The 12940-nt window shown below is 45.9% G+C and overlaps 1 protein-coding gene across 2 annotated transcripts in view; it reads right to left on the reverse strand.

The window, feature by feature from the left end:
* The window catches only part of KDM7A (lysine demethylase 7A), a 354974-nt gene that overhangs the window by 171691 nt on the left and 170343 nt on the right, over positions 1-12940 (reverse strand). For both annotated transcript variants that reach the window (XM_069227885.1, XM_069227884.1), the window contains exon 11: positions 5717-5806. In XM_069227885.1, the coding sequence (XP_069083986.1) occupies positions 5717-5806 (90 nt within the window). The remainder of the gene's footprint in view (positions 1-5716; positions 5807-12940) is intronic.

A 12940-nucleotide genomic window follows, 5' to 3' on the forward strand; every position in this document is an offset into this window, starting at 1 on the left:
CTATGTTTTGAATTGAGTGTGCTAAGGCCTGCTAACCAGGCCCCAGCACCAGTGTTCTTTCCCTAACCTGTACTTTTGTTTTCACAATTGGCACACCCTGGCATCCAGGTAAGTCCCTTGTAACTGGTACCCCTGGTACCAAGGGCCCTGATGCCAGGGAAGGTCTCTAAGGGCTGCAGCATATCTTATGCCACCCTGGGGACCCCTCACTCAGCACAGACACACTGCTTGCCAGCTTGTATGTGCTGGTGAGGACAAAACGAGAAAGTCGACATGGCACTCCCCTCAGGGTGCCATGCCAACCTCACACTGCCTATGCAGTATAGGTAAGTCACCCCTCTAGCAGGCCTTACAGCCCTAAGGCAGGGTGCACTATACCATAGGTGAGGGCACCAGTGCATGAGCACTGTGCCCCTACAGTGTCTAAGCAAAACCTTAGACATTGTAAGTGCAGGGTAGCCATAAGAGTATATGGTCTGGGAGTCTGTTTTACACGAACTCCACAGCACCATAATGGCTACACTGAAAACTGGGAAGTTTGGTATCAAACATCTCAGCACAATAAATGCACACTGATGCCAGTGTACATTTTATTGTAAAATACACCCAGAGGGCACCTTAGAGGTGCCCCCTGAAACTTTAACCAACTACCTGTGTAGGCTGACTGGTTTTAGCAGCCTGCCACACTCGAGACATGTTGCTGGCCACATGGGGAGAGTGCCTTTGTCACTCTGTGGCCAGTAACAAAGCCTGCACTGGGTGGAGATGCTAACACCTCCCCCAGGCAGGAGATGTAACACCTGGCGGTGAGCCTGAAAGGCTCACCCCCTTTGTTCCAGCACCACAGGGCACTCCAGCTAGTGGAGTTGCCCGCCCCCTCCGGCCACGGCCCCACTTTTGGCGGCAAGGCCCGAGGAAACAATGAGAATAACAAGGAGGAGTCACTGGCCAGTCAGGACATCCCCTAAGGTGTCCTGAGCTGAAGTGACTAACTTTTAGAAATTCTCCATCTTGCAGATGGAGGATTCCCCCAATAGGGATAGGAATGTGACCCCCTCCCCTTGGGAGGAGGCACAAAGAGGGTGTACCCACCCTCAGGGCTAGTAGCCATTGGCTACTAACCCCCCAGACCTAAACACGCCCTTAAATTTAGTATTTAAGGGCTCCCCTGAACCTAAGAATTTAGATTCCTGCAACTTAAAGAAGAGGAGGACTGCTGAGCAGAAAAACCCTGCAGAGAAGAAGACACCAACTGCTTTGGCCCCAGCCCTACCGGCCTGTCTCCCTCCTTCAGAAGAAAACTGCTCCAGCGACGCTTTCCCCAGGACCAGCGACCTCTGAATCCTCAAGACCAAGAAACTCCCGAGGACAGCGGCCCTGTTCAACAAAGACTGCAACTTTGTTTCCAGAGGAGCAGATTTAAAGACCCCTGCAATCCCCGCAAGAAGCGTGAGACTTGCAACACTGCACCCGGCGACCCCGACTCGACTGGTGAAGAAACAACGCTACAGGGAGGACCCCCCGGTGACTCCAAGACTGTGAGTAACCAAAGTTGTCCCCCTGAGTCCCCACAGCAAGGCCTGCAGAGGGAATCCCGAGGCTCCCCCTGACCGCGACTGCCTGACTCTGAAATCCCGACGCCTGGAAAAGACCCTGCACCCGCAGCCCCCAGGACCTGAAGGATCGGAACTCCAGTACAGGAGTGACCCTCAGGAGGCCCTCTCCCTTGCCCAGGTGGTTGCTACCCCCAGGAGCCCCCCCCTTGCCTGCATCGCTGAAGAGACCCCTTGGACTCTCATTGAAACCTATTGAAAACCCGACGCGTGTTTGCACACTGCACCCGGCCGCTCCCGTGCTGCTGAGGGTGTACTTTCTGTGCTGACGTGTGTCCCCCCCCGGTGCCCTACAAAACCCCCCTGGTCTGCCCTCCGAAGACGCGGGTACTTACCTACTGGCAGACTGGAACCGGGGCACCCCTTCTCCATTGAAGCCTATGCTTTTTGGGCACCACTTTGAACTCTGCACCTGACTGGCCCTGAGCTGCTGGTGTGGTAACTTTGGGGTTGCTCTGAACCCCCAACGGTGGGCTACCTTGGACCCCAATTTGAACCCCGTAGGTGGTTTACTTACCTGCAAGAACTAACAATAACTTACCTCCCCCAGGAACTGTGAAAATTGCACTGTGTCCACTTTTAAAATAGCTATGTGTGTTTTATGTTAAAAGTATATATGCTATTGTGATTATTCATAGTTCCTAAAGTACTTACCTGCAATACCTTTCAAATGAGATATTACATGTAGAATTTGAACCTGTGGTTCTTAAAATTAACTAAGAAAAGATATTTTTCTATACAAAAACCTATTGGCCTGGAATTGTCTCCGAGTGTGTGTTCCTCATTTATTGCCTGTGTTATCTCTTTTTGCCACTATCTTACCTCTAAGGGGAACCCTTGTGCATACTATTCCTTACTTTGATATAGTGCATACAGAGCCAACTTCCTACAGTAGGCATGCCATCTCCAGGCTAGTACCACCCATAAGGTGGGCAACTGCTAGGTGGACATGATTTTACAGAGGTAGTCAACTTTGAAATGGCATACATAGGAACTCGGGACAGGGTTAATCTCACTTCCCACAGAAAGTGGGTATGTAGGGGGCGTAGTGACCCCAAGGGTCAGTAGCTCATTTGCTACTACCCTACACACACACACACCTAACACCTATAATTTCAGTTTTTAGGTGAGCCCCTGGCACCAGAGAAGCAGATCTTTCTAACCTGAAGGAGGACACTCCAGAGAGAAAAGCAAAAACTGAAGACCAGTGACGGACTCATCCCAACCCTGTTAGCCTGCCTGCCAACTTCGACAACTGTGCCAAAGTTGTCTCTTCCTCCAGTTGTTGAAACTTCCAAAAGCCCCTGAAGACTGCCAGTCTTCACCCCACCCCCAGGGAACTCCCATGGAGTAGCAGAGCTGCTCCCCTGCATTCTTGCAGGCAACCAAGAACCGCTGAAGAAGACTCCAGACCACCAAAACCGCTGCCGGACAGCACTATTACACCCAAGCCCCCCTGCCCATGTTGGAAGTGGGCCAACAGTGCCAACATGGTCCCCTGCCTCTCCAGAGACAAAGGCCATTGTGGGTTTCCCAACTGCAACCTTCACTCTGGCACCTGAGGTCTCTTTGTGCAGGTCCCTCTCAACCGTTTTCGGTAACTGCTACGCCGACGGTCTGCTGCACCTCTGCAACCGGACGCCCTGGACCGAGAAGAAGTGGACCACTGGTGTCTGTGTCACCCAGGCTTGTGTGGTGTCTGTGTCCCCCAGGCTTGTGAGACTTGAGCCTACTTGTTGGTTCACACGGACTGGTCCCCCAGTCCTCGTCTGCAGTCTTTCTGTGGCCCCCTCTGCAGCCTCTTTTTTGCAGTGCCCAATCACCATACGATCGCATTGGGCACCCAATGCTGTTTTGCATTCTGCATCTAACCACCCCTGTGTCGCTGAGGGTGTACTGTGGGTGCTGCCTTGGACCTTGCCCACTACTCACCTTAACTCCTGGAGACTGGTCTTGTAAATCGCTGTACTCTGCCTGTTTGCAGAACTCTCCCATATGATAACATTGCAGGACTCAGAAGTTGCACTGTGTCCACTTTTTAAAGAGGAAAGAATTCCCATTTAAAAATATACTTACCTGAACGATTTTTCTCTGATGCATTAACATTTATAAATAGGTGTGGCTCTCCCTCTTGAGTAGTGGGTTTCATTTATTGACTATTGTGTGTATCTGTCTTTCACTCCTCTGTGTTAAACCTAAAGCTGCTCTACCATGCTACCCCTAAATAGAGAGCTCTGGGATTGCATAGCAAGCCCTGTACACTCACTGGGGAAGCCCTGGACCCTTTGCACGGTATTCTCATACCACAAAAAGGGCCAGCATCCTACAACTCCCATGTAAGATTACTGGGATTACCAGCCTAATGAAGGGGAATTGATCACTTGTGTGAATATATAAAAGGTCCAGTACTGGAGAAGTATCAAAGCCACTGGTGTAGTGCAAATGGTCATCGTCATAATAAAATCACCCCCATCATCATCTCCTGGTGGCAGTAAACTTTGATCAGAGCTTAAAAAAAAAAAAAAAAAAGCTGGTCGAGTAACTGGAGGCAGCTCCGTGGTTCAGCAGTGTTTTGTTTGAATCAGACTGTACAGCGACCAAATGCATCTGAATAAAGTAAGGACTCAACCCTGATCATGGCTGAGAAGAGTTTAGCTCAGTCAGACATCAGCAAAGGGTCTACTTCCAGTGCCGCTGGCATCGGGACCACAGTCAACATTGAAGGGACTGGCACAAGTCCTGGAGCCAAACTGGAAGTCGGCACCAGAGTTGGTGCGGAACTAGAGGAAGTTTCGAGAGGCACAGATGACGCAGAGGAAAGATCTGCCAGCAGTAACCCAAATGGAGATGCCTGTTGATCCTTGGGGCCCGAAAACACAGAAGAGGGAACTGTAAGAGTGCCAAAAATATGTAAAATGGCCCTCCTAAGGGTCTTTATCATCTGCAGTGTCACCAATGACCAGGCAACTTAGGATGCACTGGGGCTAACTGTGAACTCAGCTCCTCAGAGAACGGACACACGGCCAACACCGCCTTTACGCCATTATGACTTCAAAGGATAGAGATTGGTTGGAGTCCCACTTGGCCTTCCTGTACTATTGTTTTGATTTGGTCTTAGACATACTAGACCATCTTGATCATAAAGGGGACCTGTCACAGAACAGTCTTGAGAGTGAAAACTGACCAGCCCCTTCTAAGAGTGGAACTTCCATGTTTTTTTCAGTTGTGTGGTTAATATACATCTTTGCTTCACAGATGAGTCCGATCTGGGTCTGTGAAGCAAAGATGTATATTACTTATACTCTGTCCCACTGATGTGAATTAATAGAATTTGGCATTAAGCAGCTGATGGATCAAATGGCTTTGTTTCAAAGGTTATGAACAAGGACAGGAGTTGTGAGACAGTCTGGTGCCATAAGGCAGACTTGACATGGCTCAGTGTGGGGGGGAGACAGCTTCATGCTGCACCGCAATGCACAGTAAAACTCACCCGAAGGTAGAGACTAATAGTTTCCCAGTGCCTATGGAGAATTCAAACGCGACTGTCGACACAAAGCAGAAGTGCTGCAAATTTGTGGACTGGACATTCTACAGGTCTTTATTGTGGCATATGTCACCATCATGCTTATATGGAAACACGTGGGCAGAAACAAAATTGCAACAACCATAAAACCACCCCATAAAAAGCAAGATACAAAATTTGAGAGCTTGCAAACACCACAAGGACCTCACCCATACAGCTGGAAGCTAGCAGGCATGTGCCTGGGGTGGCAATTATCTTGGCTACTGTTGCCAAGCTATGCTCCCTTTCTCAGAGCTGATGGTTGCAGGTGACCTGAGAGTTTGGGGGCGAGGTGGCTAAACATAGGGGTATGGAAACTACCTAATTATATGTGTTAACATATATTAGACTTTACCACAAAAACAAACATATCTGAGAATCGAGTAAGCTTCAATCAGTTCTCATCTGCAACACATTTCACATCTTTATAGGAAGGCCAAAGCAGAAACTGCTCTGCTGCTTTATTCAGGTAAATCAAGGCCACAGGAACACAACTGTAAAACAAAGCATGTGTGTAAATTACAGTTTCATATTAGCTTACCTCTACAGAGCGGATAACTTTTGAAAGCTCCTTTACAAGATGTCCAGGCCGAATGCAGTCTGGAATTTCAAAGGCATGTTCAGATACGGACTGCAGGCAACGGAAAACATAAGCGTTAGTACAGCAGGAGAGAGTGGCCTTTTTATACTAGTGCACATAGTGCTACAGAGTGTAAAATGTGATAAGCAGCCCTCAAAGGGTAAGTTCTGGCTCGAAAACTAGAAGCCACCACTGTACAGTTCCCAACACTTTAAGAGGTGTCGGGGAGCAAAAATGGTTGAACTCCTGGACAGGTGTTATCACTGCAGGCACACAAGCTCTTGGGTAAGCAGTAGGGACTTCACCATCAGTGATCTGCCCATTGACGCCTGGAGTTCTGAATATGGTGGCTCGTTTAATCAGGTCTAAAAAGGATGCTGAAGAGCTGGTGGGACCACAGGAAGAGTGAATGTTTCGCAGAACAGCGCATTTAAGACTGGTGACTTCACGTCAGAATTATCACATTCCATCAAAGACTGATGCCCTTAAGATAGTAAATGACCACATGTCCTTGTGCAGCCTTTTGCTACAAGTGGGCAATATATTCGCCATTCACATAGTTACGCAACAGGTACCAAATCTGAGTGTCACTCACCTGAGGCTGCTGGTTATCGATGATAATGTTTTCATGGACACAGCCTGTAGGTCACACAATTCCTGGCACTTGCTTGTGAGTTGCTAATCAGAACTGTAAGGTATCTGAACTTAGAAATGATGAGGCTCCTGCCTAAATATGTCTATGTGATATGTTGCACGTGTTTCCAACACAATGTAAAAAGCCTCCTTCCTACTAGTTATGTGGATGCCTTATTGCACTGAGCTGTGTGTGATGGTCTCGAGGTGTGAAGTTGTTTTTGCGACAAAAGTTTGAGAGAGTGATGTAGAAAAACTGGAGCACACTATGAAAATTAATTTCCTTTCAATACAAGTTGGAAAACCTAAACCCAGAGAGATAAATGCTTTCAGAAGTGGTTCATACGCCTGACAGCATGCAGAGCATTATGATCGCAGTAGAACCAGGAGATTATGATCATTATGATCGCACAAAATCAGGAGACAAGTGGTTTAATGACATTCTGCAAAAACACTGCTCTCAAAAGAGCTTAGCATTGGAAAGAAAAACAAATCTTTGGTCCAAGCACATTGAATGACAACAGACTATTTCCTTGTGACCTAACAGCAAGCTGTGCTTTAGGGGTACAAGTGCAGCAAACCCTGTTTAGCCACTGACTGAACCGAACGATGACAATACACCAGTAAAGTTGAGTTTTCTAATAGAAGGCAAACTTCACAAAAACTGTGGTGAGTGATCCATCTACAGGTGCTAGATTGGGCCAACTACCTTTACATAATCACACAGAACTATTGGGATTTCCTGGTTTCAGAAAAATGGTGACTAGTGGCCACGAACAGGCAGAGGCCAAAAACTCATCATAATTACCTGGCGTTCACTAGTTCTCAAGGCTGAAGTGTCTAACCAGTACAAAAGCCACATGGGACAGAGACAGTCAAGTCCCACATCCCAAGCAGAACACTAGCCACAGTTCAGGGTTTCACGGCTGTCAAGCTAGCCTGGAAAGGCAGGGAGTACAGGGGAATGAGGCACATTTAGTAGACAAGCCATTCCAGTTCTTGCAGGAGGCTACATGAAGTGACTTCTGCAACAACCATCTCCAGGTCGATAACACACAAACTCCCCCATGGGAGACTACAGCCGGCATTCAACTGAAGAAAGAGGGTCATTGCTTCCCAACCCAATAAATGCCCATACTATTAACTCGAGACACTACATTATCAACATTTACTCAACACGACCAGTACTTCCTCATCATTCAATCAGGATCAAGGCACTTGCAGGTCTCGGAGAAAGCAATGCAAAAGAGGGAATGCAAGGAGAAGGCACAAAGAACGAGGAAGAAAAGAGGAGAAAGCACAAAGAATGAGGAAGAAGCGAGGAGAAAGAACTAAAAAAAAAAAAAAAAAAAAAGGAACGGAGAAAAAGCAAGAAGAGCACAGGAGCAAAGCTGGGCCTGAGGCAAACCCATCACCTTTACTTGGACAGGGACAGCTTTCAATTCTAATTCAAGAAAGGCAAATTTGAGGAAACAAAACTGGCAAAGTGGGAACAACCACACCATGGGCAATCAGAAAGACTCAAAGATAACATGGCAGACTTGCACCCCAGGAAAGCCTGAGACCCACTTTGCGCACACCTGCAGATGGACCACTAAGAGCCATTTCCGTGCAGCTCTGACATTAGAAAGTTCAATAAGCAACAACAAAACAGTCGCACAGCACATGACTAATTGCCCATACATACACAGAATAACTCACTCCTTTTAAACAGCAGACAGGAATCGGAAAAAAAAAAAAAAAAGAAGTGCTGGACAGCCACCCCATCACCAAAAACACCTCAAGGGACTAGCAGCTGAAAACAAAATGATAGGAAACATCAAAGAGCCAGTTAGAAGTCTCCCTCATCCTCCCGCCTAAAAAAGATTATTATTTTTTTTTTTTTTTAAACACAAAAAAACAACTATTGACTCTCAGGAGAAGGAACATGGAACCAGAACGCTTGTGATGAGAGGCATTAGACAAAGCTCACAAGTTAAAAATCATCCCACAAAATCTGGCAGGCATGGTCCAACACAATGAGAAGGTTTGCAATAATTAACACATCTCAAAACTGGCATCAGCCAACAAGGTGAAGACTTGTTTATGCAACACTTTAATTATGCATCAGATTCAGTATGCCATCCTATAAAAATCCATGTAAGCCTTTCAAAGAGACATGCCTTACCGTTTTCTAAGAGTGATAGAATTTACTTGCACATACATAACGGTAGCCAATCAAGAACTCAACACCATATTTATGAGCAAATTAAGTAAGATGAGAAAAACATGGACTGATGGAAACAAAAACAAAAGGTAACAAACGCTCATGAAAATGCACTCTAAGAAAACAACAAGCATTTGCAATGCAGTGGGTCTCGCATTTGCTGGAGTTAGCGCTATTAGCGTTGTAAACGCCTAATCGACTTTCTTGCCACATAAATTGAAAATGAAAAGTAAAACAGTTTCACATAAGCGAGCCCATTCACAGCACCATGGCTGCCATGGGCATCAGCGTGAAGAGAGACATAAAAGGAAAAAGAAGTTCGCTCGCAGTCAAATTTATCGGCAAAAGTACAATTAGCCATGTAACGGGGCGCTATCGAAGGTGGTAACAAAACCTAACCAAGGAGGGACAAAGGTAAACCGTTTACCAATGTCAAAGGATTTTTTAAAGGCAAGCCACGAACGAGTGGTAGTGATGGGCGTGTGGTGGGCGTGGTTAAAAGCCCACAGATTGTAAAACTTCAAAGCACTTACGCGCTGCCATGCTCGACCTAAAAACGACAGACAATTACGAGATTCTGCATAACAAATGATGGAAAAGAGGGACACTGAAAATGTGCACAAGGGAATTGTGGAACAATCTAAGGCAAGGATGAAAAATAGTGAGACATGGGAAATTAAAGACAGGAAGGTGGATGTTAAAATGCGTAAAAATGATTGGTGACTGCAGACAGTGGCATGCTATAAAAGAAAAAAAAAAAAAAAAAAAAGAGTGAATTTAGACAGAATGACGACAGCACTTGAGGATACCGCCTATGGGAACCTTGAATACTGGGCAGACACTGCAAGATTGCATACAAGAGAACTAGGCAGACCGCAGTGGAGGATACTGCACGAGGAAGCATAACACAAGGCTGTAGACTGATCCTGCACAGAAAACCCATGAAGGCGCTCCAACTTCCCCACAAAAGCCACAAATTAGAAAATTCGGAGACAATGGTTAATGAAAAAGCAACGGACCTCTAGGGTGCTCTTTCTGGGGCTCACCGATTCAGGATGCCTACAAAATACACTAAATATATCTCAAGCTATGCATGTAATTCATGCTTCTTTAAGCTGGGCTAGTCAGTTTTGATGCAATGTCTTCTTTAGCTCTCGGAAGTGGCTTTCTGCAGCATGTGATCCTTTATAAACATAACAAATAAATAAAACTAAGGCTGTGAATGCAGTCTGTGTGGCGGTGTTCAAGAAACGGGGGAGAATAACAAACCGTGAAAGAGGCACTGTCAAATAGAGAACAAAACACTGCCTGTGAAAATATAAGTCTAGTAAATAACGAACACGAGGTTTGCAGCCAGCATGTCTCTGCAGAAGTCAGCAGAGGTTGAGGATTACACAGTAACACTGCATAAGAAAGGAGAGAGCGGAGACTGCAGATGAAAGGCAAGGAAGCGGGCTTAGAAGAGAACACCGAAAGAGAAGAAGGGATGCAGAGAATGATAGCTACACGCAATGAAACACTGAACACTGCAGCATGCAGGCAGACACTGATGAAGAGGAGAGAACTTCAGCCAATGAGACTAAACAAGAGAGCAGAGGAGGAGAATTGCAGAAAATGAGACACCACAAGAAAGAAGGGGCGGAGGCCGCTGCCAGTGAGAAAGTACTAAAGAAAGGAGAGATTGAGAATGAAGGTTGTAGACAGAGATATGAAATTAAGCTGATGAGATCCTGAAGTAGAGCATGAGCTAATGACAACAGACGCAAGTAAGACACTATCCAAGAGGGCAGACGATGCAGCCAGCTAGTCACTGATTGATGAGACTGCAGCGCCTTGAGACCCTGACGGGTGAGTAGCGCGCTTTATAAATCTTTGATTGATTGATTGCCAATGAGACTAAACAAGAAAGCAGAGGAGGAGGATTGGAGAGCCACTACAAGAAAGAAGGGGCGGAGGCCGCTGCCAGCGTCAAAGCATGAAAGAAAGGAGAGAATGAGAATGAAGGCTGTAGACAGAGCTATGGAACTAAGCTGATGAGATCCTGAAGTAGAGGATGAAGTCTGCAGCAAGTAACACTATTAAAGTTGAGAATGAAGAAGAAAAGTGAGGAAGTTTAGAGACTTATGGACATAAGGAAGGTAAGGAAGCAGTATGCAGTCAGTAAGACATTCCACAAAAGGAAGCGGATGCGGACTGCAGGCAGGGAGACCGCACAAGAAAGCAGTGTCTGAGGGCGGAAGTCGAGCAGAGGATGAGGAGTGCGGCCGGTGAGAGCCCGCGCATGAAAGCAGCGAATGATGAGACGCGAGTAAGACACTATGCAAGAGGGCAGATGAGGCAGCCAGATAGTCACTGATAGAGAAGACTGCAGCCAGTGTTGGACTAAATGAGAAACCAAACGATGAAGATTGAAGAAAACAGGACTACTCAGGAGAGGAGTAGAGGAGGACGACAGCCAGTAAGGCGATACTTAAGAAAGATGAGAGGGTGAGATGCCACATACCAAAGGAAGATGAGGGTTTCAAGTAGTGAGATGATGCATCAAAAAGCAGAGTTAAAAGACCACAGGAAGGTAGGAGCCTGCTGAAGAACGTGGACTAGGGTTATGAACAGGTATGCACTGCTTGATAAAGCCAATTCTGAGGATTGTGTTTAGCACAACAGTGAAATATACACAGTGATGCTGAACTGATGGGGCACAGATGATAGCTGTGTTCATGGGATAGAGCCTTTAGTTCAAGATACAATATGTTTTCTAAAAATAAAATGTGCCACAGCTGTCAAAAGAATTGTGTGACCCACACACATGTATCAACAAGAAAGACATTTCACTTACCTTTGCAGAAATCACAAGATTAAGCTGCCACCTTCCCCAAGCTAATAGGAAAGTGTACAGACAAAAGAGAGAGTGTTTCTAGTTGTTCAGACTCAACACTGCACATATGCAATTACGTTCAACATAAGTGATTTTTCGAAACTGCTTGCCAACATGTAGCTTAAAATAACAATTCTAGCAGACTGGTTAGGTCCAAAGTGAATTAAACTTCCACCTGTATGGTGCCGACCACAAACAAAACAAGCAAGTATGACCATTACCAAACTTGGCACTGGTTTCATCTTCCTCAAAGGAATATGCAGCTCTGAACGTTCTGGGTTTCTATCCTATGGCCTGCTGGGTACAGATTTATCAATCCTCATGATATGCAGTTCCGAGAAGGTCCAAATTATCTATTTCCATAAGTGGATCATATGAAGGTCAGAAATAGAAATAATGTTGAGGAGCAAGAGACCTCACCCACCAACTGGTGGCTTGCTTCATCACTGGGCTTATTCTCCTCATCGGGATGTCACTGAAATGCCCAACAGGGATCCAATGGGGGCTTGGTGCCAGAGGTCCTTTTTTTTTCCAAAATAAGTAAAAAAAAATCTAAATTCCTAGACTTGTGTGTGCAAAATAGATTGGCAGGAGAAATAGGTGAAAGAGTTAAAATTAACTAAAGAAACCTCCAACATATTCCATTTAATCACTGAAGGTTTTTGTTAAGATTAAAAACAATGGCAATCTTTGGGAAATAATGTTCCTTAGCATCTAATCTGGGGCAACATGTTTCTTGCTTATTGTAGCCCCTTCGTGGATCAGTGGAATTCGTCAGGACCAATGAATTCGCGCCCAATCTACATACAGAGCTCTACCTAACCCTGGAGATACTCCGAAACGCGCCTGAGGTGGGCGCACACCTGTTGTCGCACAGACAGGAAGTCTGCAAACACCCCTGTTCTTGAGGATACATGTGGACTGTAAAGGATGAAGCACGTGCACATACTGTGGCTGTTGATGAGCTACAACCTTTGACTCCAAATGTAACAGCTCCTGCCCCAGCCCGGCCTGCATACAGTTTAAAGGCTTTAACGTGAGCACACCCGTCCCCTCTCATCCCCCAACACAACTGATGATATACCTGCACCTATCATACGTAGCAACGTTACCATTCTAATAAATCATTGTTATATGGGATCTGAGCCAAGACAGCTCCACGGGAAGAGGAATGACTACAATTACTGTTTCTGTGGTGCACGAACAGCTTCAATAAATATTAAAACACACACAAACGAACGGCTAAGACAGGAAGCGTTTACATGTTTGTCATGTTCTCAGCAACAAACTAGTGGACATCAGCCACCTGGTTTACTATATGGAATTATTGCATCCAGGTGGACTGCCTAGCAGTACAACTGGAATCTGCAATAATGCTGCTTTTTTTTTTTTTTTTTTAATATTCAGGGCCTGCTAATGCCGGAAGGTAAATGAGAAAGCAACTGTGTATTACCACAGGAAGGCAGAAGCC

This window comes from Pleurodeles waltl, chromosome 4_1 (assembly GCF_031143425.1).
Source record: "Pleurodeles waltl isolate 20211129_DDA chromosome 4_1, aPleWal1.hap1.20221129, whole genome shotgun sequence".
Taxonomy (NCBI): Eukaryota; Metazoa; Chordata; class Amphibia; order Caudata; family Salamandridae; genus Pleurodeles; species Pleurodeles waltl.